At 38.8% G+C, this 27,754-nt stretch overlaps 3 protein-coding genes across 5 annotated transcripts in view; 2 read left to right on the top strand and 1 right to left on the bottom strand.

The window, feature by feature from the left end:
- LOC104966871 (GRAM domain-containing protein 3-like) overlaps window positions 1–4,671 on the top strand; it is an 8,326-nt gene extending 3,655 nt beyond the window's left edge. The window contains exons 8-14 of one of the 2 annotated variants that reach the window (XM_010796188.1): window positions 291–371; window positions 531–654; window positions 1,036–1,152; window positions 2,060–2,132; window positions 2,276–2,380; window positions 2,515–2,599; window positions 4,563–4,671. In XM_010796188.1, coding sequence (XP_010794490.1) covers window positions 291–371; window positions 531–654; window positions 1,036–1,152; window positions 2,060–2,132; window positions 2,276–2,380; window positions 2,515–2,599; window positions 4,563–4,601 — 624 coding nt within the window. In that variant the 3' untranslated portion in view covers window positions 4,602–4,671. Of the gene's footprint in view, window positions 1–281; window positions 372–530; window positions 655–1,035; window positions 1,153–2,059; window positions 2,133–2,275; window positions 2,381–2,514; window positions 2,600–4,562 lie in introns of both variants that reach the window. The other variant, XM_010796187.1, reaches the window with a different exon arrangement.
- LOC104966875 (secretory carrier-associated membrane protein 1) overlaps window positions 1–27,754 on the bottom strand; it is a 397,416-nt gene that overhangs the window by 296,322 nt on the left and 73,340 nt on the right. The window lies entirely within an intron of this gene.
- LOC104966873 (TNF receptor-associated factor 2) lies at window positions 6,695–15,727 on the top strand. The gene is made up of 11 exons (XM_010796189.1): window positions 6,695–6,884; window positions 7,368–7,577; window positions 8,063–8,141; window positions 8,659–8,757; window positions 8,843–9,004; window positions 9,127–9,201; window positions 10,079–10,153; window positions 10,553–11,128; window positions 11,698–11,875; window positions 12,001–12,149; window positions 12,777–15,727. Exons 2-11 carry the CDS (start codon window positions 7,390–7,392, stop codon window positions 12,993–12,995), a joined length of 1,800 nt encoding a protein of 599 aa, XP_010794491.1. The 5' UTR covers window positions 6,695–6,884; window positions 7,368–7,389; the 3' UTR covers window positions 12,996–15,727.

Below are 27,754 nucleotides of genomic sequence, written 5' to 3'. Positions count from 1 at the left end.
AAATGGGAGCTAAAATATAGTTGATATTAGACTTATATTTATGATGTTACACAAATATTTACCAATTTTGCAATGTGTCTGCTGGATGTGTAAATGGATGATGATAATAATTTAGAGTTGATTTACAGATCTTTTCACATATCTTTATAAACTGGATTTTTTAAAAGGAATGTACTTTATGTGATTACATGAGACACATTAAATGGATTGAGTGATTGACAGCTGCTGCTGAGAAGTGGCTAAAATATCTTTAAAATACACATGAATGTATATGTATTCTGTCGTTGCAGGTGGAAAAGCTGTGTAGCAGCCCTGTTATTTCCTCAAGTGAAAACAGCTTCAGAGTGAAATGCCCATCCTCTCTTCCTCTGGTCAGTCTGGTTCTCCAATTTCATGTGATATTTTTTACAGGATGTATTTATTTTCTACTGGGATAAAAGATCTACAGAAATGCCTTGTTCTCATGTTATACAACACCCTCTCTGTGTGTGATACCCATTGTGTATTATATGTATGTATGTGCACTGCAGGACTTTTCTGCAGACTTTTCTGCAGACTTCTCTGACCTCGATGGGGTTGTGCAACGAAGGCGTCACGAGATGATGGAGAGCAGCAGCTCCGGGTCTCAAACTCCAGATTACGACAAAATAAATGGTGCGTGCTCCATCCTCCTCCCTCTATGTCTACGTCTGCCCTTTACAAGCTACTGTACACTTACTTTAATCTGGTTGATACACTATTGTATTGGCTTAGGGTGTTGGGTTTCACTGTGGCCCAGAAAGCCTTTAGTTTGCAAATAGCTGAAGGGAAGCCAAGAGAAATTTGAGCCGTCGAGGCTTTGCTTTTTGTCTTATAGCGAAGACAGTTGGCATGGTGATGATCCCATTGAGTGATAATAACATCTTTAGCTTTTATTGTTAGCTTCTTTTTTCATCTGTCAAGCAAACATAGAGCGGTTGTAGATCTGAAAAGACGTTGTTGTGTCTATTAATAATATTTACTCAGACACAAGTTATTTTGTGTTTGTTCGAGCAGACTTCACCAGCCTCCCGGACACATTTCTGAGTGCCGTGAAGAGCGGGGAGGTTTCAGTCCACGCAGACGTTCACCTCCAGACTCCAAGCCAAAAACACGGAGCTGCCCTGAACAATGGTAGTTTGAAAATACATCTTCGTATTTAGTTAGTGTTTCCCAAAATACATTCAATTAAAGCAATCAATATTTATTTAAAGGAATAGTTTGGCAAATACTCTGGTTTGCCATTTTGCTGAGAGTTACAAGACAAAGATCCATACCACTCTCATGGCTTCATAGTATAAAATACAGCCACCACCATCAACTGGTTAGCTTAGTTTAGCACTAACACTGGAAACAGGAGAAAGCCTGACTCTCAAAGATGTATAATCCCCCTGGTAAACTACTAGGGGCTGTTGTTACAGTTACATAACAACATATCATGTCTTAAGTAATGAGAGGTTCATTAAGGGGATTTGTTCAACCTTTGGAAAAAGCCTGGCTAGCTGTTTCCCCCTTTTTAAAATAATTATAATACATTTTATTTGTATATTACTGGTACCTTATACATGCAGCATAGAAAGCTTTAAAAAAAAAAGGGAACTTATACAAATAATAGAATAAAAAACCAGTAGAGAATTACATTATTAATTAAAATAAGATTGGGGGGGGGAGAAAAAAAGATAATATTATAGAATTCATAGAATGCAAAACCTAAGATGGGAAATAATTTAAACAATAAAGTTAAAAATAATTATAATATTACCATACAGACATGGCAATAAGAAGAATTAAAACAATTCCAATAATGTATAAAAATGTATGTGTTTATTATTAATATGCTCTAAACAGTTTATATGCAAGTTATTTAAATATATAGTTTTCTCTGCATTGTGTTATGATATATTCGAAAATAATAATTAAATGTGAACACTATGCTTACCCTGTAATAGTTATTGTATGATATTCATGTTATAGATTGGAGAGTGGTATTGTTTTATAATTGTAATAATATCAATATGTATCCTTCTGTTTTTCCTTGTAGAGGGTACTAAGCTCAAAGGCAAATCCTCACAGCCCATGTCGTTACACACCATCCTCCTCATCTATTTGTTTTTGTGAGTAACCTTTCATTATGTGGCATACGAGACTCTGACAAGACAATTGATTTATTAAAACATATTCATCACTTGGGCATGTTGGTAATTGTTCTGTGTGTTTAATGCTTGATCTGTCACTGTGTGTGTGTGTCTCCTCACAGAGTTAGTGTCCTCGTCCTGTCCTCCTGTTACATGGCTTTCAAGATTGTGGCTCTTGAGCATCGCTTGAGCTCCTTGGTGTCCATGGGGGAACACATCCGTAATGAGTAAGAGATAGATTCACATGTTACTGACGTGGTATTGGTGTTAGAGTTACCAAACAGTAAAACAATTACTCATACTGTTTTATTTATTTTGGTAGTTAAGTTTGTTTATGATATAAGTGCAAATGTTGTTGCAGAAATGCTGTGAGCCGCAGACCCCAGGATGAAGTGAATGCTGAGATTTTTGGAGAACTTTCTTCTAACTTATTCAAGCTGGAAAAGGTTTGTCCCCTTTTTGTGAACACAGCAACATATGGGCACTGAAATCTAAAGTTCTCTAGTTTTAATATTTGTCATATCATTTATCAAAATGTTATGAATTGATTTCCATTTTCCACTGTTTCAAGTGTCATATCAACCAACATTTAAAGTAGTGCAAAAAAATCTGAGCTCTTATGAGTTATTTTCTGTGCAACAAAGCTAAAGCCAGGAAACGATTAGCATAGCTTAGCATAAAGAGTGGAAACAGCCAGCTGGCTCTTATCAATGGCAACAAACAATTTACTAACTACCAGCTCTTAAATCAGAATCAGAATACCTTTATTAGTCCCACAGAGGGGAAATTTGCGGCGTTACAGCAGGAAAGAGCCACAGACAGCTTAGTGTTGCATATCTTAAATGCGTTAAAAAAGTACTAAGTTATAATATAATAAACACTATGCTAAAAAAAGTACTAAGTTATAACATAATAAACAATATGCTAAAAAAAAAAGATAACAAAAAAAGAGACAAGATAAAAAAGTTACATAATTTTCAAAAATACAGATCAAAAACAAATCAAATCTACAAATCAAATCCTGTAGCAGTTCTTAGGATTTAGCAGCCCGGTATATATTACAGTTATTAAAGATGGCATATGTATATAAAGTATATATTGCACATAAAGCACATATTGCACATAGTTTGACGGTATTTAACAGCAGCAAGTTACAAAATTTACAAAATACAAGATACATACCTTGTAAAAGTAACAAGGGTTTAGCAGCCAGGTATAAATTAGACAGTTATTAGCGGCATATATATATTGATTTAGTGGCCAGGTATAAATTACACAGTTATTAATGGCATATATATATTGCACATATAGCACATATTGCACAAAGGTGCAAGAGGGTGTTATAGTCTGTGTTGTGGTGTGTGTAGGAGGGTCTACTAGGGGCAGTGCTGGTTGTAAAGTCTGACCGCTGCAGGAAGGAAGGACCTGCGGTATCTCTCCGTGTGACAGGTGGGGTGCAGCAGCCTGTCGCTGAAGGTGCTGCACAGTGAGGACAGGGTGTCCTGGAGGGGGTGGGACATATTGTCCAGCAGGGAGGACAGCTTGGCTGCCATTCTCCTTTCTCCCACCACCTCCACAGTGTCCAGAGGACTCCCCAGGACAGAGCTGGCCTTCCTTACCAGTCGTCAGCAACCGAGATGCTGCTTCCCCAGCAGGCCACACCATAGAAAATGGCTGATGCCACAACAGAGTCAAAGAAGGTCTGAAGGAGTGCCCCATGCACCCCGAAAGACCTCATTCTCCTCAGTAGAAAGAGTAGGCTCTTTCCCTTCTTGTACAGAGCAGCAGGCTTCTCCAGGTGGGAGAGGGACCTCTGCAGCATGTAGATGACGGCGTCATCCACCCCGATGACAGGCTGGTAGGCGAACTGCAGCGGGTCCATTGATGGTCTCACAAGGGGCCGGAGGTGTCCAAGGACCAGCCTCTCCAGGGTCTTCATCAGCTGTGATGTCAGCGCCACCGGCCGGTAGCTGTTGAATTCCTTGGGGTGAGGGGTCTTTGGCACAGGTACCACACAGGANTGCTGGCTGTAGCTTCAAATTTAAAGGACAGATATTACATTACATTACATGTTACTTGTTAGATGCTTTTATCCAAAGGGACTTAAATACTCAACACTGTGGACAATCCCCACAGGAGCAATTTGGGGTGAAGTGTCTCAGGGACACAACGACATGCTGACTGCAGTGGGACTCAAACTTGCTACCCCCTGATTCAAAGTCCAGCACTCTATCCACTGAGCCACAGCCGCCTAGATATAATAGTGTTATTGATCTTCTCCTCCTAATTTCGTCAACAAAATGTCAACGCTGTTTTTTAAAGATTCTATGGAGCTATCTGAAGTTATATATACATTGTGGTTTATTATTTTCTATCTGAGCATGTTGTCCTTCATCTTTTATATCCTAGATTCAGAGGAGCCTGCGGAAGCTACTTGAAGAGACTTAAAAGAAGACTTTTTGTCTGTCCAGACAGAAGCTTTACTTTCTCTGTTAAAAAAGGTTGGTTTATCACTGAAGATCAGCAGTGATCACATTTGGTTATAGATTTGTTGCCAAAGCACAGACGGATCATACACAAAGCTTTCTTAAAACTGTGTGAACTTTAACTTAAATTGTGCAATAATAGCTTCTTTCCACTTTGCACTCAGGACTATTTTATTACTATTTCTTTAGAAAATCTTGTGCTGGAGGGTAAATGGAAGCAGTGTGTTAGTGAAAAGAAAGCTTAGGCATTGATGCAGTATTTATCAGAGCTTTTATTTTGCATTTCACAATAGAAAGGTATTTTTAAAGGTCCAAAGGTCATATTTCAATGTCTTTTAAACATTTCTTAAAAGGTCAACTTGCTATTTAGATTTTTTATGTTAGAATTTAATTGCAGATTAATTGTATGTATGTCATGTATATAAATAACTCAGATAGGGATGTTAGTAAAATATATTTTAATGACATTTACAGGCAACTTCCTCTTATAGTGTGTAGTAGCAAAAGATTAAAATGTGTCTGTAAGGGCTTATGTGAATAGAAGTTTGCCAAGTTAAAAGTTTGATATACATTTTTATTGTAAATTAGTTCCAATCTGTACTTTTTAACCATGTAAATTGCAGGTTTATTCAGGTTAAATGATAGATACATTCTCAGCTCATAGAAAAACAGTCCTGCACATTTCCATAGAAACTTTCTTCATGGTTGCTGTTGAGTGGTTGTGTTTATAGACCTTTCTTTCATTTCAGGGGCAATAGAATAGAGTGAGCTTGTGTTTTAATAAACTGGTGGTTTGTTTGCATTTAGATCACAGACTCTGCTTTAAACTATTGTGTTGTGTATTAACTATTAAGTCATGAAATAAATGTCTCTTAGAGCTTCTGTACAACTGAAATTGTATTTTTTTGGAGCAGCGAGTGTCTCAAATGTCTGACCATACGGTGGCACACACGCAGAGCATAAACAAATGAATGCAAACTCTCATAGAACTATGATGTAACCTGATCTCAAGTACTGATGCTAGTACTGGCAATGGTCTAACAAGTATTCAGTTTCCTCACTGTGACATGTACATGTGACATCTATTTCTGGTCTGTTGGTTTTATACCTGTTTGTTTCCAGCATTAACCTCGCCCCAACTCAAACCTGGTTAAAAGGCTTATCAGCCAGAGTGATTGAGAACACCTGAGAGGGCGACATTTATTCAAGTACTGTACGAATAAGAGTTACTTGTACTTTTTACACACCACTTTACTGGTATTACAGGGAGATATTGTACATTCAAGATGCTCCATAACAAGTACAAGTCTTCTATTGTGAATGTAAGTATTATCAAGAAAACACAATTTGAATATCCAAATAAATGAAGAGAAGTTGCGGTTTTGAGGGTATGTCCAATAATGTACTTTATACATGTACTATTTTAGTAAAGTATGTGTACTTAATACGTCTTCTACCACTGTATTTACACACTATACTCCTGTTTGTACATCTTATTTAGTTTTAGTTTTATCATGCAGAACATCATGCACTTCAATTATGGAACCAAACTGTTTTAATGTACGTCCGCTTGTATTTTTACATTTTCTTATATGCTTATATATCTTATATGTTTGTTTGTTTGTTTGTTTATTTGTATAGTTTCTTAATATTTAGATGTGGAGAGCTGAGCATAAGAATGTCATTTTACAGCGCAACTGCCTGTCATACTGTATATATCTATAATATCTTCCTTTTTGTAACCTTTAGATGTTAATATACTTAAATAAATGCACTGTAGGCATGTATTCTGTTTAGATATATACAAGAAGCTGCAAACAAAAGATAACAATATCACATATGTATAGACGGATTACAAAAGCAGTAACATTCAAAACAAACCTATGTAATGTGCATTTACAAAATCTGCTTTCTGGGTGTTTATTTCACAACAAAGAAGACCCACCCCCTCGTGAGTTTTGAACCAATGACACGCGCGCCTCCACCTCCCTTCTGCCTATCAACCCGCGTGCAGCCCACTGCATGACGTAACACCCAGTCTGAAAGTGCAATGGCGATATTGGACAATAACAGCCATCGCTTTCGGGGGACCACATCTTTATTATGTGGCTAACGTTGAAGAAAACTAGCTGCAAAACCACTAATAATATCGGCACGGTGCACGAGCGACGACCCACTACCAGGAGAGGAGATTTCACATCCTCTGCACGCGATGACAGTTTAGACTAAAACAAAAAAAACGCTGGTAAGTGCAAACTCTGGTGATTGCAACAGGATTTGCAAATAAGCCATTTCCAGTTGCTTAATGGTCGCTTTCAGGCTTGCAAGCTTCAGATTTCAAAGGGGCGTGGCGGCGTGCTGGGTACCACTTCTGACTAAAAGGATGCTGATAGCTTAGCAACAGCGACAAGGAAGCAGAGCAGAGACAATGGATGTGCGATTTGTCAGCACCGTTACTGGGTAGGATGAGCAGAGCGTGTATTGTGTGAGTGTAAAGACAGGCAGCAGTCACTTTGTGCCAAGTCAACCACAAGAAGCAGCCATGAATGCAGACTCGAAATGTAAACAAAGGGTGTGGGCCTCTCAGCTGGCCTGTGATCAGGAACCATGTTGGGTATTAAGGCAGGATAGGATTTCACTCTCCTGTTTCAAAGACTGATACACAGGAAATGATACACCACAGCTCTTCTCTATAACTGTTGCAAGTCTTCTTCTCCCCCCCCTCCAGGTGTGACGTGTGAACAGACACCATGGCCACACAGGAGCCGTCCCCCCCCTCCTCCATGGAGAGCAATAAACCCGGCTTCCCCAAGAAGATCCTGGGCAACAAGCTGGAGGACAAGCACCTGTGCAACTGCTGCCACAACATCCTGCGACGGCCCTTTCAAGCCCAGTGTGGACATCGCTTCTGTTCCTACTGCTTCAACAGGACTGTCAGGTGAGGGCAGAGAAGCACAACTAAAAGCCTGCAAGTAAAAGTCCTGCATTTACAAATGTACCTACATAAAAGTACTGAAATATTAGCATTAGAACACACTGAAGTTGCAGAAATATAAGTCATGCATTTACAAATTGACTTGAATAAAAGCGCAGATAATTAGCATCAGAAAACACATATGAAATATATGCAGAATGGCTCATTTCAGAATAATAAAGAAATATACATGTTATTATTGTAATGTTTGGGTATCTGCAGAATGTAATGTAGACAGAGTATGAATATTCTATAGCATGTAAAAGTTCTGCATTCAAAATAAAGTGCTGAGCAGTCTAATCTTTAATAATACACGTTCATATATTTGTTGATTATGTTCTTTATTTAAAAATGAATCATAAAAATAATGTAATTTTTATCACTGGGTATCTAATTTTTCAATATTTTTGGATTTGCAGTTTAGTGAGTATAATGTATTTTTATTGCAGTAATGGACCCCAGAAGTGCAGTGCCTGTATTAAAGAGGATATTTTTGAAGAACCTACATCGCTTTTGAAACAAGGATGTGTAAGTATTAACATATCAGAACATTTTACTTTTTGAGTTAGGATTTTTGTTAAAGTGAATTTCTTAATATAACCTATACTGTGAACTCAGAATTAGGGTTTCTTATCTCTATTATTGATTCATAATCGTATCGTAAAAGTAAGGTCAGATTATAGTGATGCGTGTTACGGTTTCCCAGAGTTGATCAAAACCCCCCAAATGTTCAATAAAAATCATTATAACTGGAAAATGAACTCAAATAATACTTCACACAGCTCACTGACCTGCATCCACACATGACAGTTCTGTAGCTCTGAGGGTTTTTTCAGACTAGGAGCTGGAAGAAAGCTGCGTCATGCTTTATTAATGAGCAGATATGCAGGACAAATGTCTTCTTAATGCACTCCTAGAAACACATGTTAACATATAGGGCTGAAGAAGTTGTGAATATACTTTTCCCGAACATGAATGATCCATTAAGTGGAACAGGGACGGTGGAGAAACATCGCAGTGTGACAGCATGTCCATTGTTGTTCAGGCTTTTCCTGACAACGCAGTTCGGAGGGAGGTCGAAAACCTTTCAGCTGTTTGTATCCATGAAAATTGCACTTGGAAAGGCAGCATTAAGGACTATGAGGTAAGGTGATGTTTGACCTACTTTCAGGATTTTTAACAAACAAAACGTGTTTTTGAGCTGTGCGTGAAGACTTTACTTTTTACAGCTGAACCACGAGGGAAAGTGTGAGTTCATGATCCTCCCCTGCCCCTCCTGTAAAGAACGAATCCGCTTCAATGAACAGGAGCGCCATAATGAGCGAGAGTGCCCGGAGAGAACACTCAACTGCAAGTACTGCAAGGAGCCATTCCACTTCAAAAACATCAAGGTATGAAATAATTTACTTAGACTTAGCTAAGATGCTGGGCTCGTCTGAGTCGGTGCAGCACATCACAGCAGCTCTTTGTGTTATTTAAAGGAAACATTGTCAGCTTTGTTGTTTTGTTCCAGGCACATGATGAGATCTGCCCCAAGTACCCGATGATCTGTGAAGGCTGTGCCAAGAAGAAAATACCCAGAGAGAAGGTCAGACTGGTAACACATGCAGAGCACATGGAAACATGTGGTTGCAGGATAAAGGTCACAGCCCCATGTAGCTACTTATTAGCAGTTTGTGCCTCTTGTGTGTTAGTCACAGAGCTTAATATTATGTTTATCTAAACACTTGTACAGTAGGTTATTTTTGACATCTTTGAAGGTATTTCCAGTATCCTCAGCAACAGCAGTCTCTTGAAGGCATCTGGAAATACAAATAATCTGTCAAGATATAAAGGTTTTAAGAAAATGAAAAAAATGTCTGCTATTTAAAGGTTGGTATTTTTGAATGAAAATAAAGAAAAGTGCTTTGATAGGCTCCTGTCTTTGTAAAGATGGAGGATTATATATTACATTACATTTCATTTAGCTGACGCTTTTATCCAAAGCGACTAACAATTACATGGACATTCTCCCTGGAGTAACTAAGGGCTAAGTGCCTTACTCAAGGGCACACTAGTGGTGGTGTTTCTGGCGGGATGAACTCACAACCTTCCGATCTTCAGCCCACTTCACTATCCATTAGATCACCACTATCCCAGAGAGAACACTCAACTGCAAGTACTGCAAGTACTGCAAGTACTATATATATACACGTGCCGGATTTAACCTCGAGCTCCGTACACCTGCGATATATATATATATATATTTATTTATTATATTTTTTATCTTAGTCCTTTTAACTCTGTTAATATCTACTTACCAGCTATACAAGTTGTTAATTCACTCTCTTGGTTCTTAAAGATTGCCAGTCAGCTTTGTTAACACTGATGTAAGATTAATACATGAGATGCACACACTGCTACTGGTAGCTGCTATGCTAAGTTAGCTCCTAATAATGAATGGACTTTTATTCTTTTTTTTTCAGTACGTGGACCATATTAAGTTCTGCAGCAAATTCAGAACACCGTGTCGATTTCATGTCGTGGGATGTGATATGTCTGTAAGTAACATGCCTGTCTTCTCAATGATAAATATAAATGTATATATTCAAACACACATATTCAGTTTTGGGACTTGTATGAAAAATGTCATGTGGGCGAAAGAGGTCAGGTAATAGAGTGGATTTGGCTGTCTGAATCTGTTTTGGAAGAGTCTATTCCAATTTCTCCCTCATCCGATATTGTTATCCCTTCTGAGATAAAGAAAATATTAATATTTACGTCACAAAGATGGCTTTCATATTTGGTTTTCTGAGATGTAATCAAGTTACAAGTAATCGTCAGTTGCAGTTTGTGGAAATCTTGCTTTAAAAAAAAAAAAACACAGTTCCTTGTACAGCTGATCAGACTGTAGGCCTATGTTTGTTTAATCTTCCTCCTGTTGCCTCCTTTTTTTGTAGGTGGAAAAGGAAAAGATTCATGACCATGAGCGCACCTATGCCTACGAGCACCTCAACCTGCTGCTGCACTACATTATGGGCATGAAGGTGAGCATGGAGGGCCTGCAGCCCCAGGGACTGGAAGTAGCTGGACACAAGCTGCTGGAGCTCCAACAATCCCTCAGGGAGCTGGAGGCCAGAGTCTCCCAGATCAGCACCACCTCCTCTGAGCCTCCCGTGCAGGGAGCAGCCGCCGCCACTGCCTCCACCTCATCCTCCAGCTCCGGCCCCCCTGGTCCACCCACTTTAGCTCCTCTCCCTCCCCCTCCCACCCTGGCTCCCACTCTCTCCGTCTCTACCTCCTTCACCCCCCTGCCCAGCTCGGTGGGTGCGGCGCTGGAGCTCCAGCTCCACAGCGAGAAGACCAAAGTGGTGGAGCTGGGTCGCAGGTGTACGGAGCTCGAGGTTAAATCCGGCACGTTTGAAAATGTGGTGTGTGTCCTGAACAGAGAGGTGGAGCGGTTTGCCACCACCATGGAGGCCAGCAACCGTCAGCACAAACTGGACCAGGACAAGATCGAGGCTCTGAGTAACAAGGTAGGACTGGCCCTGCTCCACATTCTACACTACACTTTGTCTTCTGGGAGTAATGACTCAATTCTGAACACACAGACATGATACACTGATCCAATAAAACTTACACAGTATCTCTTATGTCCATTGCAAACAAAAGTCCATAAAGCATAGAAAAAGACCCCCCTTATAACCTCAGAAATGCCTGAGAATCATCATGATTTGAAGCTTTATTCAGTATGAAAATAAAGTGATAGTTGTCTGTACATTGTAAACTGCTAAAAGCTATTTTGCGCTAAACTTTGAAGGTGCCATTCCTAAAATGTAAACGAAAATGGGCTAAAACACAGGATTCCCATATGGCACATATCATTACTCACTGAATCAGGATCATCAACATAGGGCTATTCTTTCCATTTATAAACATACATTTGTATTGTGTTGAAAACCTCTAAATATATTGACAACTCAATATTGTAATGTATTCTCCATAAAGAGAATGACCCCCAGAATGATGGCCTTTCTGAGTAACCCAACGTATTCTTGAAATAACAGCACAGTATATGTTTGATCACAGCGTGTGTGTGTTCCAGGTGCGACAGCTGGAGAGGACGGTGGGGCTGAAGGACCTCACGGTGGCTGACATGGAGGGCCGGCTGAGGGAAATGTCTGCCACAACCTTTGATGGCGTCTTCGTCTGGAGGATCTCTGATTTCGCCAAAAAGAGACAAGATGCCATCGCTGGTCGAGCCCCTGCAATGTTTTCACCAGGTAACTTTGTCCATATTACAGATGAAAAGACAACATTTTGAACCCAATCTGAATCCGTTTAGACTTCTATTACAGAAGTTTCATTATTTACAAATGTGTAAAGATTACTTCCCTTTTCCTTTCAGCCTTTTACACCAGTAAGTACGGATATAAGATGTGTCTGCGGATCTATCTGAATGGAGATGGGACGGGGCGTGGCAGCCACTTGTCCCTGTTCTTTGTGGTGATGAGGGGACTGAGTGACGCTCTGCTCAAATGGCCTTTCAACCAGAAGGTAAAAGTCCTACAGGCAAAGGATCAATACTAAAGGTGCATAATAAAATGAGTCTACCAGAGCTCTTTGATCACAACTACCAGACCTAGCAATGCAACAACCTTCACAATGACCTGTTTCCCATTTTTGGCATCTTGTTTGAACTACATTTTAAACGCTCATATCCAGTTCCACCCATTCTATTTCTACTTTCAATCATCTCAACAGTAATTTGCTATATACTGGGTGCTTAACTGTTGTTTATAGTACCTGTTATTCATTAAATATGGTCCAGGAAGTTCGTCTTGAATAAAATATGAAAAGTGTTCAAACCCACTGCATAATGATTTATAATACACTCAAACTGGATTTTACTTTATATTTCGTTGATTTTGAGGAAATCTATAGAAAAGCACCTTTCCTGTGATAAAGTTATTTACCAGAAATGGTGCTTCAATTAATTTGATTGGCCATTGCAGTGCTGTGCATTAGGTGGCAGCAAAAGTGAATGGGGTTCAACTTTTTTAAGATATTTTTTAAGGTAGAGCCATATTAGGTCTAAACACAGTCTTAATTTATATCCAACAATGTTATAAATGGTGAAACTCTTTGTAGCTTGAAGGCCTCTCTCATGTGTCTTATTGGCAGGTGACTCTGATGCTGCTGGACCAGAGCAACAGGGAGCACATCATTGACGCCTTTCGCCCTGATGTCACTTCATCTTCCTTCCAGCGACCGGTGAGCGAGATGAACATCGCCAGCGGCTGTCCGCTCTTCTGCCCGCTCTCCAAGCTCGATGCCAAGAATTCCTACATCCGCGACGACACCATCTTCATCAAGGCCATCGTGGACCTCACCGGCCTCTAGGCGGCCCGCAGGGTGGTACAGTTTGGCAACCAGGCAGCTCTTTGACCATTAAGGCTTTATTTTGGCTCAATCGTGGTCCCTTTAGGGCTCTGTTCAGGCATCTTACTGTCCCCTGCAACTTTAGGGAGACACATGCTTGCAACTGCATGCGGCTGCAGTTTGCTCCGTACAGACGGCGCTGGCATTGTCATATCCTTGTGATCTCTATGAGAGAACCACTGTCATTGCTGTACATTTCAGGTGCAAAACCTGTTTTCTTTTTACGTCACAACACCTGTCCCTTAGTGGATAAAATGTCACTTCAGTTGTGCACATATGTTTTCAGTAACACACAGTAAGGACACAGGAGCGAGCGCCAGTGCAGGTTGGTCAGTGCAGTGCTGAGAAGAAGCGGAGATGTCAGTGAGCAGTTTTTGATGGAGTTAAAAACATACTTTTTGATCTCCTACGTTTGAAGAGGTGTTAGAGAACATGCGGTGTTTGAACCTTTGAGGATTGTAGATTATAGACAGTTGATGTGATCATTCTGATGATTTATAATAGAGTTAGAGCATGGCTTGGTGCAGTTTTTGCTTTTTCTTGCAGATTGTGGATATTGTGAGCTTCTCAATTCCAGTGTCGAGTGAATTTGCATAGACAAACGTGGAGTTATGTTATGAATAAGATTACAGGCATTTTTTGCCTTTTTTTGCGCTAAAGTGCATGCCGCTGGCGTTTTAAGTATATAATGGCTCCTAATTTGGACTGAGCTTTATGAAAGGTTCCTCGTTTGTTGTTAAACTTGTTAGTGAATTAGCCATCCGTGATGGTGGACATTGCCTGCATGTCTTTGGAACCAGGCTATTTACATGTAAAGTTAGTGTTGCGTATTTGTTCCTATTAGGGGTTGGTGGTTCTGATTGGTGGTTTGGTACATCTGTGGAAGATACAGTGGAGTTACCAAGGAGTCAGGGCAGCTTGCCAGTCAAGCCTGAGGCATACAACTCTGACAAACATACATAGCTGGAGTTTTCCTGCAGGATATGCTCACTAGCTCACATCTCAACACATAGTACTGTGCCCCCACCACAGACTGAGGTCAACACAGATTCCACGAAATGAAGGAATTGTTCGTTCCTTGTTTTCTGTCCATACAAGTATACAGTGCATATGTGTTTCTTTTGCTCTTAAGATAGAATACTGATGTGAAACTAATATATATGTTGGTGCAAATATCCACGAGGTAAATGTATGTGGAGGCTGAAATAAGAAATGAAAGCCAGAGACTGTTAATATGTTGTTGTAGGACATTATTGACATTATTTAATGCAGATTGATGTTCAGTGCAGCCCCAGATAACTACGATTTTAAATGTGCTCTCACTGATTTCCAATAAGGCACCATAAAAATCTACATTATATCCGTTTTAACATGTAGTTGTGCTACGTGTCCACCAGAGATTGCTGTTCTACTTACTTAGCATGCATGCTGAGGCTTTTAAGGTTCACGCTGGCCTGTTTGAAAACCAGTCTCGACCTGTATTGAAACCTCTCTGTGCATGGGAGGCTTCAATTCATTTTCACGATGGAGTTTCACCTTGGTTTACTCTGTGAGCCAGGTGTGAAAGCGTTTATTTGTACTTGTTTGAAAGAAAATAATCATAGAATAGATATTATGTTATACCTGGCGCTGCGTCTGTTCAACAGAAGCTGCCGCCTATATTCATAGCAATTTATAAATATGTATTGTTCATATCATAATCTTAAAATAATCTATATAACAATGTTAATATACACGAGATGTTATAATAAACATAGTATTACTGAATACCTTATTAATTCTATATCTATATACCAACTTTTTCTTTGTCAAGATGGTTTGAACAGGCCAGGACGAGCTCTTTGTGCAGTAAGGACCTATGATTCCTTCTAGAGTGCAATATATGATTATGTCTGATAGATTTGATGACATCTCGGTTTAAAGGGTTTACAGAGGTCATACTCAACTTATTTGTTTACATTACTCACTATGGCGCTGAAGAACTGCAACTAATTTTGAATTTGTAGGTGCAAAAAATGGTGCTTTCCTCATCATTTAGCATAATAATATCACTAACATGAGAATCTGTAGCCAGGAGCTATTCATGAAGCTGGCTACATGAGGGTTCAGAAAGACCATTTTAATGTTGAATATTTCATGCTATTAGCGGGTTTTTATTACTAACTTTGAAAAACACTTTTCAATAAAGACTGAGCATGGATGAACATGAAGTTTTCTAGTTATGTGCCAAAATCCAACATTACCTCCGCATACTAACAATGTTGTATTTGCAAGTTATTTTTTATGTTCTATGCTAAAATATGGTGCCAAATATATTTATGTTCCAGTTTGTACTGCGTTGGATGTGTGCCATTTTAATATGATGCATGGGTCACTACTTCTGTATACACCAGAGGAGATAATGAGTACTGTCCCATGATACAAACCCTCTCAAGGCTTTCTGAATGTAAGCTTTCATTTGTTTATTTTTTCTAAAAAGAAAAATAGCAGTTCTGTAAATGTGATGCAGTGGACTTTAACCAACTTTATTTGTGCACTTTGTATTGGTTGTTTGTCTAAACAGGGTATTTCATTGAGTGATTTCTGTATCTTTAAAATTCAGAGCCATATATATATTCTGATGTTGATAATATTGATGTATTATGCTACAAAGGACATGCAGTAAGAAATAAAGTTAGCTGGTTTCAGCTTGGTAATAATTTGTAATCCTCTTTTTTGTTTAGTAATCAGTACTGTATTCAAAATCCTACTAAAGTATGTGTGAGAAAGCCAAATGTAAGTAAATAAGATATTTGGAAGGGAAAAACATCTCTTTTTCATAAATGTGTATTAATATTAGGGGCTTTTTCTCTAAAATGTGCTGTTTTTTTGAAAAAAACTTTTTAATCAACCTTCTGAGTAAAGAAGCTTTAATTTCAGCCTTAGCTCACTAGAGGGCGCTATAATCCCTCAATTAATTGCCCTTCTCTGAATTTAGTTACACAGAACACTGAAGACAAGGAAAACAGGGATAATTGTAATACATGGTCAATTTAGAGTAATTTGTATTTCCAGAAAACAAAAAAAAGACCTTCCATTACTGGTAGCGAACTTATTTTAAAAGAGGATTAAGTGGGAAGATTATAGTCTCAAACAATGCAGTGCATTGTGTTGCTGTCCGAATGCTATTTTTAAAAGAGAGATGAATTTGTTTCCTTCAAAGTATTACATGTACAAAGGAAACATTGTATAGTAAATGAACAGAACCTATTGGCTAAAATATAAAACTCGGTTCCTCGTCTTATTATTGGATGTGACTTGGTGAGTCACAGATGTAAAGTGCAGAGAATTGAAGAGGAAGAAAACTGACAAAATGATGGTTAACGTGTACAGGATTTGGTTGATGATAACATGGTGACATCGATTCAGAATATGTTTTCCTTATGACCTCTTTCTTTTGACATTGAAAAAACCCCGTTTCTCTTTATGTTTCTGCAACTATAGGCTACATGCAATCCAAAACTATGTGCACTATATATTCATTTATATTTTAACAGGTGTAACATGTAAGAATAGTTTCCCTTTGAATGTGTTTATGATTGTCCACTGTGTGTAGATCCTAGTGCAAACATAATAATACAGTCATCATTACATAATACTACTACTACTACTACTTTCTCGATAAGGTTTATTGTAGCTACATTTTGTTAGATAATAATTATGTTTAATAATGTCTAATTCCTGTGCACACACATGACTCCTCACTCCACGTACAGACAAGAACTACAACAAATCGAACGCACCCTTCTCATTGGCGCGGTTCATTTAGTCATCGAGTCTCACCTGTTGCAGGACGTTTTACTTACGTTAGAATAAACTGCTGTCCCCTGGCCTGAATATATTACCCAAGAGCTTCACTAGTTGCCAACAGTTCAATATCCCCGAAGGACAGTTAACAAATATATTATAACCGCCTTTATAAGCCGGCGTCTGTTTATCCAAGTTGGTTGGTCGGCTATTAGCATAACATAAAGTTAGTTAGCTTTTGCCTCAAAAACGCACTTTAAAGCGGAAAATGTTTCATTGCCGCTATCGTGACCTGGCTTGGAAGATGTAGTCTTCACAAAGACGGAGACCACTGCTTCACTTCACCAATATAAGTATTTTTAATTGAATTTTAATAGCACGTTTGAGCTGTTTATTCGGGTTTGTGTGCCAGCATAACATGATAGTCTATTAGCTAGCTAGCATGATGCTGCCTGTCATTTAACTTTACCTATGCTAAGTTCATAACATTACATCTACTTTACTTGACTATTCCCATGCTATGCTAAATTATACATCTACTCCACTGCTTTTCAGATAGCACAATTGTTGTATTTTTTGCTTGGATACTTCTATCTGACCGCTTTAGTTCCTTTTTCAGCATTAGCGATACAAACTTGAATTTCATTTGAGGTGCTTATCTTGAGCATGCTCCATTCTACATGCTACTTTATATATTAAACAAAAATTCACAAGGAAATGTTCTACTTTTTACCTTACTACATTTATTTGACAGCTTTAGTTGCTTTACAAATATTTAAGGAGTTTAAAAATAATTTGTCTTGTTCATAATTGATAATTATAATTATATTATTATATATGATAATTGATAAGTGCTCAACATTTCTTCAGAGTGAATACTTGATGCCTTTTCAAAATGTAATTCTCTAAGTATTTAAAGTAATTTTTAAAGACCATTGTTATTTGTCTTTGGTTGAATGGACAACACAAGTATTGTGAAGGTGTCACTTTTGGACGTTGGTCATTTTGAGTAAGTTCTGTTTTCATAAGGTTATATTTAATCAGCTATTTCACAGAGGTAATTATTCCACTTTATGGTCATTTGGGAGGCTGTGGCTAGGTCCTCTATTGAATTGTTACAATATTGAATTGTTTCTATTTTCCAGTTGTGCCTTAACCCCAGTTGTTCAAGGTTTTAATATCAAAACTGTCTTGTAATTAAACGCTGACGTGTTTCTGTTTTCCAACCCACGGAAAATCAAGAAAGTATTTTGTTGTTTTATTTGGAGAATTGAAATGTTTGTAGGCTCTCACAGTAGAGCAGGCATGGAATAAACATTTGCATCCTCTTTCCAACACTCAAATATGGACCCGTGCTGAGTGGAAGAGATGACACACTCCGGCTGCACACATCCATCTGTTGATAAATGGATCTCCACAGAGATGTTCCAGTGCTGTCCTCTCTGTTTGAGGACACTTAACTGTTGTTGGACTCAGTCAGTTGTTCTTGTGTGTTATTTAGATATACGAATCACTTAGGCTAATACTATAGTGTTTGGAACACCTAGTTCATTTATGTATGTGGCTTATTTGTATAGCTCACACCTGCATTGATACATATATTTTTAGAAAATACAGGGTTCTGGCCTCTTTCGGAGCTGGGCTGCTAACAAGAAGTGGAAATTCCTCTTCGTACTCATGAGAACCTGTTTCTCTGCTGGTGACTGCTGACAGGAAAGCAGATGGAGGTTAAACGAACTTCTGACTGAGGAATTCCACTTGTCCTTCTGTTTTCCTCTCTCAGCTAACACTTTGGAAATGGAAACAGTAGTGTTTGGCCTCCAGTAATACACAGAAAGGTTTTTTTGGATCTGATGCAGACTCACTCAATCTGATGTCTTTTAAATAACCCACGATAGAAATTAAACTTGAAAGTAGACTCTGAGAAAGACAGTGGTTGAAGAAGTCTGAACACCATACTACTTCTGCATCAAGCACTAATGGCAGCGTGTTCTTCAGACTAAACAACCAGAGTAATGAATGTGTTGTTTGGTTTTATTGAAACATACTGGGCTTTGTCCCCATGTGGGGTTACAGGAATTCTGATCCCGATTCTGTACAGAAGTATCAAGCTATATGTGTAGTTATTTACTGTAGACTTGCATTGTGCATCTTTTTTCTTTGAAGAGGTTAAAGGTCAGCTTTTAGTCATGAATTTGATTTGTCTATACATTTTAAATAGTCATTTTGAATTATTAACAATCTTTTCCCTCTCACATAAAATGTTTTGGATAAAGATGAGGCTAATTTGTTCTCTGTGTAATACACTCTAATCTCAGAATCTGAAGTGAATGATGGTTTGCAACAAATTCTTATTTTCATATTGAAAGCGTCTTTCAGGTTCTCAGATCCCAATGTGACAATTTGAAATTGTTTGTTTTTTTGACTCTACAAACCCAGAGGTATTTAGCTTACAATGATATACAACGGATAAACAGCATGCGATTATCGCCACGACACGATATATCGTGCAGCCCCAGCGGGAGTGTTTACGTGTTCGGCGTAATGACGTACAACGTCCTCGACAACTTCTGTAGTCCTATTCAGCCACTTGTTAACAGCCATCGTTTTTCAGACACGTAAACTCTTCAAAAATCACCAGTCGAGCTATTTTCCAAAATCCTATGGAGAAATCCCATTGACTCTGAGACGAGGGAACCGGTAGTGGTAAAATGCTAACTCACTTCCGGGTTTTAGGACTCGTCACTGCACCACTCTATTCCCTTGATGATTAAAAGAAATCAGTCTAGATTTAGGTCTCGATAACTTTCCCTCTAATTTTCTTTCTAACACATTTTTTGTTCCAGACACTCAGACACTAAGGTCAGACAGGAGTTGACCTAACAAATAATAAATCCATTAGCAACATCTGATGTCTGATGTCACCATTTAAAATACTTTGTGTAATGCAACTTTACCCAGGCGAGAAGCTGAGACACTGGGCTCATTTCCTAGATGTGTGGCTGTTTGAAAGATTGTGGTTGGAGAGTGCTTGTAAAGTTAATGAAGTGCATTCATTTAAAATGAGGTGGTCTGCAGGAAGGAAGAGGGTGGAGGACTGTGGATGATGTGTTGGGTGTTCGTCTTCCACTCTGGTCCAAACTGGATTATCTCAACAACGTCTGAATGGATTGCCATATTTTTTTGTACAAACATCCAGAGGACGACATCATCCAAAGGGTGGATTGGCATTTGGATGTCTGTCTCTGTTCTTTTTCAAGTTTTTCCTCCTTTTGCCTTATTATATGCCGATATAAACTTAACACAAAAAGTAAGGAAATGTGTGTTTGGTACGTGATTTGATATGTTGTAGCAATGCTTTTCGGCGATCTTATACCATTGGAAAGCCTGTTCTCTTACCTTTCCAATGGTACCACATCTGTGTGGAACAGGCATTTGTGGGATGAGCAGCAGAGCTGAGTATGTGGGGTGAGCCCATTAAAAATGTGACAAATCTCCTTTGCCATTGCCAAACCGTTTTTTTTGCTGCTGACTCTTGTTTGGTGGATTCTGGATTGGATGATTGAAGTCTGATAAATAAAGACATATTGTCAACAATTGATTTATTAACAATTGATTCATTTAACAAGCAGCCTCAGTAGTGTGTGGAAGAACCAAACACAGCCACACAGCCTCTCCTCCTCATGCTGTCACCAGCCTGCTCACACTCTCCTGAGAGGTCGTCCACCCCGTCGTGACTTGAATTTTAAATTGAGCCGTCCCTTATAGATACTATCTCTTCACGTATGATGCACACACACAATTTTGAATTGCGCCGGCACGTTTTCGGTACAGCAGAACAAATATCACAAAACATAAAATATATATATATATTTTTTATTATTATTAAACTGTGAATAATGTATTCACTCAAATAAATACAAAATATAATAAAATAAACATTAAGGTGCAGCATTTCGATGAACTGAAATAATCTGTATTTGAACTGTACTGTACTAGTACCTAGGCAGCCAGTTTGACATTATGACTTGTTTGTCATTGTATTTTCAATGTACTTGTCCACATTGCTTGCAGAACGTTCACGTTCTACATTTTTTACGTTCAACGTTATATTCGTTCGGTACACACGTGTACCGAACCGAAGGGCCTGTACTGATTAATTTCGGCACGGGTACGTTTACCGTTACACCCCTAGTGGCATGCCATTCTTCAACCAGCATTTTTTGATTAAGATTTATTGCCAAGACGCATTGCTACCACAAATAAATAATCTACCAAACACAAATGTCCTTACTTTTTGTGTTAAGTTTATATACAAAAATACCAAGTGGTGGACGCTATATTCATTATTGTTTATGAATGATGCATTGATCAAAAGTACCTCTATACGAACCAAAATTATAATCGAATATTACTGTTTACTTCAGCTTTAAGTGTCCTCTGTTCTCTAAACATTTACCTGTACTTTCATGGCTGACGAAAAGCTGCACTCGTCACCCTTGAGATGAAGACATATTTTCATAATGATGATAGTGATGGCATGCCTCAAATCTTTGTTGGCAGTTAGTCAAGGCGGATTAGAAGTAACACCTGCAGTTCCTCTGTTTATTTAGTCTTCATACTTTTGAAAGTCATATTTCAAGTCCTTGTCTTTAAAGCACCGGACACTGTTGTTGCCAGGAAGCAGTGCACTCAACTAAAATGGCCTCAATATTAGATTATTGTACATCTAGACTAGAGAAACCCAACAACCACTGTAGATGAGTCAACAAATATAAAAGCAAGTCAAATGGTCATATGTTGGGAGTTTGCGGTGGGAGATAAACCTGAAAACAATTCTAGCTAGACTTTACAGGAGCCACAGTTTCCTTTTCCGTGTCCTGGATGCTTTTTATTGCTTGAGTTTTAGCCAAGTGAGTTGCGGTCAGAGTTTTGTAGCATGTTTCAAGACAATGAAAATGCCTCAGCTGTTGTGTAATAACACAACAGCTGTTTCTGTGAGAAAAACAACTGCTATTCATGATTTATAGATATAAGAATCATGACATAAACACTTCAGTGTTTAATGGCACCATAGATTATTGTGAATCAATACTCATACATCACAATGCTAATCCTTTGACAAACAAAGTGTGTTGACTACTGACCGTTTTTGAGGACCTCAGAGGGTAAGAATATAAAATCGTCCATAATGTCTCATGTTTAAAAATCACAAACGTCATTCAGATTCCTTATTGTTAAAACATTCAGTCTACCACGGAAAATACTCAGTAAACAAGAACTCTGATTTGCTGGCTTGCATTGAAATCAGGTCACTCCCTGGGGTCTTGTCAATACTAATTAAAAAGAGAGGATACTGTCACGCTAACTGCACAGAATGAACCACTGTGGTATCAGGGGGCTGTGCTAACATATACGGCGGTTCATTTGTCCTACTGTATATTTAAAACATTTATTTATCTTTTAGGACATTTGTAAAATAAGTGTCATTATAAACTTGAACTAAAAACGTGTTTTCCAAAGTATTCAGGTCATACAAATATGTTATGATTACTCGTGAAAGTGGAATAAAAAAAGCGAAATAATGACTTCTGATGTATGTGAGCTCATTCTCTAAATACTATCCCTTGCAGTCCATCTCTCTGTTTTGCTGTGAACTATAACTCATCAATCTAACTCACTATTAACCTGTTCTTATGATCCTACTTTGAATACTTCACTTTTTGTGTTTTCATTTTTTTTTGCCCCAACCATTTGGTAGAGAGTGGCTTATCCCTTCAGATAAAGTCATGTAAATTAACATTTAAGCCAACGGTTTTAGTTTTAATATTTTTTTTACCAAATCTGATTGGCTTTCTCCCAAGCGGTGATACTTGTCAAACTGTAGAGTAAATTGGAGTTTTGAGGACTTAAAGTAAGCTGTATTTGCCATTTGTATAGTGCCACTATTTATATTAGTAAAATAAAAAACACAGGAATTGAGTTACTGTGACTTTAATAATTAAAGTAGATATATTTAGTTGACAGAAATGGCAAACTATTACTGTACTATGAGTCAAGAATTCCACATGTCATTACTGTTTCTTTTCTTTTTTTCACCACATGACTCATCTTGCTGGGCTCCAGTGGACCTATTGACACTACTGGATGTGCTTGTTTCCACTTTCCACTCTGTCAAATAATGTGCTAACTGCTAGGCTAAATCGGATTGAGCAATAATCAATAATGTTTTTCAGGAATCAAATAACCGAACAATTTGATTATCATTCAATATTATCAATACTAAACTTTAATAGCTGTTGTTCAATTTAGCAGTATTATTATTATCTTAAAAGCCATCATCTTCTCAAAAAAAGTGACATCCTTCGAACAGATATTTTTATTAGTGTTCACTTGGATGAAGTAGTCTTGTTCAACAACTTCCTGACAGGGTCTGAGATCTTGCAGGGCCTCCTTTGGCTTCTTTGTTGTTTAAAGACTCCTGGAGACAAGAGGAACATGTTTATATCCGTTATATAATGAATCAGGTTGCCACAGTCAGACAAAGAGATATACATTGATAGCCTGGTAAATGTCTACAGTGGGCAAGAAAACCTTCCGTCCATGACTTGGTAGAAAAACAGTACCTTTTATTAAAAGCTTTACAATATTAGTTAACTTTATCATATCGACAAACGTTTGCAGTCTATTAACTGCAGTGTATTCCTCAAGAGGAATACATTACTAAATCAAGTAGGGATTTTAGATAACTTCCTCCATCCTAAATATTCTAACTAATTTATCAGGGTAAAAAATAGTTTTAAAAAAGCCTTAATATCAATAAACAATGTATTATTGCTTTATAATTATCAATCATTAATGAGATCAACTTTTGGGTTGTTAGTTTGGGGGAAATCCATTGACTGGTGTTCATCCTTTTCCAGCAAGCGTTTAGAAGTGTTCAAATCTGGATCAGTCTGTATCAGATCCGTTGCAGCCCCTTTTTAAGAGATTTGGGTATGGAGGAAAATAGAGAGGGTTGTGTTTTCTGACACTTCGTGAGTTCCCTGGAACACCGGGGACACATATTCATGTATAAAAGACATACAACGGTGCATTTTGCATGATAGGTCCCCTTTAAAGTGCATCTATCATGCTGTTTGTAGGCAATAGCATAGGTCTCAGATATATACAAATATATAAAAAACATGTCTATGAAGTGTTTTGCTCCAAATACCAAACAGACCACCCATTCTAGCCATGCCTCATATCCTTCTAGTTCACTTCCTGTTTCAAAAGTGCTGATTTGGAGTATGAAGCTTTTTGAAAATGGAACACTGTTGCAAGCACAGACACCAAAAAGGCTTTGTTTGGTGGGTCTGTGCTGCAGGATTGTATCTGTGCAGCTCGCTCAGACAAGATTGGATTCTCCTTCAAACAAACGGCTCAGATAAGACGGAGGTCCTGAAATGCTTCCCCTCGATGTACACACTGTTTGTTCACTGTTGAGGAAATGTAGGATAGTGCTGAGAGTTATAAGACGGTGACAGCAGGCTTTGTTTTCAGATGTGAGCATTAACTAAACTCCTTGTTAAAGCAAATACAGTGAGTGACGGTGTACGATAAGAGGATGTACTGTTTGTCATATTTGCACCCATTAAACCCTCTTTACGTACTAGAAAAACACTGTGTACAACTCCCTGGGATTTTCTTGTGTTTTTAAATACTTTGTGAACCAGCGATTGTTCACTAAAGCCGCAGAATCCCTTCTTGGCTTGTCCGGCGTTACATGTGTTGTCAAGGCTTTGCTTCTCATCCAAACTATTTTGGTCCGAGTCCCTCTCAGATCACACTGAGCCGCGCTGGAGTCTCGCCAAGAAACATCAATACTACATTGGCGCTTTCATAGATTGGTCTCATTGCACTGGAAAAGTGTTGATTACAGAAGCTGCAGCGCGGTCACACTCTGCATCTACACACAAATGTAAAAAAAAAAGCAGTGGAAGCAGCTAAAAAAAGGGGTAGAAGTGCTATAAACAGATTATGCTCGAGCCCGGGGTGAGACAGAGTGTTTGTGGATAAGCACAGACTTTCTGGGAAATTACATTTTACGCATGAAGATGTGGTTTTAACTCGCTGTGCTGAATCAGGACTATTTAGTATCTCTCCTTAGGACACATGGCGATTGTGGAAGAAAGCTTGGATGTTGAGGACTTGGAAATGGTAAACTAAGATAACCTTGAATGAACATGTGCAGTGACAATGTAGAGGTACTGTCCCCTTTATGTAGTGATGTGGGAAGTTAGTGATTTCTATTCTGGAAACCACGGATTGTATCCAAAAGTCTGGGTTACTTTATCCATTACGCACTACCTGATGACGCTCAATCTAAATCATGCTACTCACAGCGAAAATGTTCTTTTTGAACAAGTGTTGGTCAAGATTTGAAGACAATCTGCCTCGTCTATGCACCTTACAAGAAGTTGATGCTGTGCCCAAAAACTAGGCATACCATATCTGCGATGTCGTTTTTTGCAAAGATGTCTAGGAAAGTGAGACTTTAGGAAGTGTTAAAAGTGGTTAACTAAGATAACCTCTTGATATACCTCGAATGAAAATATGCAGTGACAATGTAGAGGTACTGTCCCCTTTATGTAGTGATGTGGGAAGTAAGTAATTTAGTGATTTCTATTCTGGAAACCACGGATTGTATCCAAAAGTCTGGCTTATTTTAGCCAAGACGCACTCCCTGATGACGCTCAATCTAAATCATGCCACTCACAGCAAAGATGTGCTTTTGGTCGAGATTTGAAGACCATTTTTCTCATCTATGTGCCTTAGAAGAAGTTACAATGTGCCCGAAAACTAGGCATACTTTTATCCATATCTGTGAGGTTGTTGTCTGCAAAGATATTTAAAGGTCACCTATCATGCTATCTTTAGGCAATAGCATAGGTCTCAGATATATAAACATATATAAAAAGACATTTCTATCAAGTTATTTGCTCAAAGATCAACAGATCACCCATTCTAGCCATGCCTCATATCCCTCTATTTCACTTCCTGTTTCTAAAGTGCTGATTCTGGGTATAAAGCTTTACATAAAATAAAAGGGAGGGGTCTGAGCTCATGCGGGACCCGGCAGCTACTGTCTAAACTAAATGCTGCCGTGATGAAACGCCATATCATGGATTATCAAGGATTCTCTCTGAAACAGTATGGAGCTCAAAGGCTTTCTCTCTTGCCGGTTATACCACAAGGTGAGTTCCTTTTTACTTCCTGCTTCTTCACACACATGCTCTCCAGTACAGGTTAGCTCTGAGTGTTAGCCATGCTAATGTAAACACCGACCATATTACGTCCAAAACAGTCGGGCATTGTTTCTGATAGCAACGTTTCTGATCGGGCCGTGGGTCCACATTTCAGATATTACGTCATATCGGACGCAAATCTGGATCAGCTCCGTTGTTCCCCCGTTTTTAGAGATTTGGGTACGGAGGAAAAGAGAGAGGGTTTTATTTTCTGACGCCGCGTGAGTTCCCCGACACACCGGGGAAACATCTTTATGTATACAAGACATCAAAAAGTGCATTTTGCATGATAGGTCCCCTTTAAGAAAGTGAGACTTTTAGAAGTGTCAGCATTGCTTTTAAAAATATATCATTACATTTAATTCCAGAGTTTTTAAGAATTTTCCGTGGATTCTGAACCGTTGATTGTTCAATAAAGCCGCAAAACCCTTTCTTGGCTATTCCAAATGGATCTTCTTGTGATTAAATAAGCAAAGTTTCCGTCCAGCTTTAAGGCTTTCCTTCCTCTTGATCATCTACCCTTTTAAAAGATCCCCGCTAATCCAACAATGAATGTCTTCGGTGAAGGAACTGAAGCTGTATCACCTCACGTTCTGCTGCATTACTCCCTTTCTCTTACCTGCAATACTCACAATTTCTGACACTTACAAATTGATTTTCCCTCGCTGCCTCCGAGCGTCTTTCCTCGACTGCACACAAGGAGTGGCGGGATTGGATCTGTAACAGTGATTTATCTCCAACATGCATTTAAATTGTCACCTGCAGATGACACCAGAAATGTCAAGGCTCTCTCTTTTGGCCCCGTCTCTATTTCCTGTCAGCTTCGTGAACAACGAAGGCTCGTCTGAGATGAAGGGGCTAATTGGATTGCCATATTTCCACACAGGAGAATACAAGTGTTAGCGATAAAAGGGCTTCACACAGTGGCCTTGTTTGACTTCCTTCTTTCTCCTGCTTAATCCCCTTCTTGGTCCACTGAGATTTTTCTTTTTTTCGTGTGACCAACCGGAGCTTAAGCCCTAATCTCTTCCTCAGTATATGAAAAGAAACCAGCTATCACTCCTTTGGTTTTCTCCCCCCTCTAATTCAGATCAATTCTCTCACACCGTCCACTCTCTGCTACCCAGGGAACTTTCTGTTGCTTCTGGATTTTCTGAGAGCTATAAATCATGTTTTACAGCTACATGGAGGGCTATATAATCTCTGCCAACGCCCTTCTTTCTCTCTCTCTCTCACACACACACACACACACACACACACACACACACACACACACACACACACAGTCCTCTGGGACGTCAGTAGAGGCTGTAGATTGAGTTGTTGCCTCTGTAAATGAGTGACTCAGAGGAACCCTAGCTTACTGTGAATTGAAATAAGTGTTTATCTATATGTGATAATATCTGTGTGTGCATTCTTAAAGGGGGTCCTATTCTGCTTTTTGGGGGTTTTGTTCTTCCCCTGTAGTGTGCTATATAGGTTTTTGTGCATGTAAATTTTCTGCATAGGCTAAAATGTGATAGGCTCAGGGACGGGACATCTCTAAGCAGGTTGACCAATCACAACAGAGCCGATCAGCTAACCAATCAGAGCAGACTGGGCTCTGGTTTCAGACAGAGAGTATGAGAAAAATAAAGAGCTTTT

The sequence above is a fragment of the Notothenia coriiceps genome, unplaced genomic scaffold (genome assembly GCF_000735185.1).
Source record: "Notothenia coriiceps isolate Sejong01 unplaced genomic scaffold, NC01 NC01_scaffold00037250, whole genome shotgun sequence".
Classification (NCBI taxonomy): Eukaryota; Metazoa; Chordata; class Actinopteri; order Perciformes; family Nototheniidae; genus Notothenia; species Notothenia coriiceps.
Note: the sequence above shows the minus strand (reverse complement) of the source record. Positions and strands in the feature narration are given on the sequence as shown.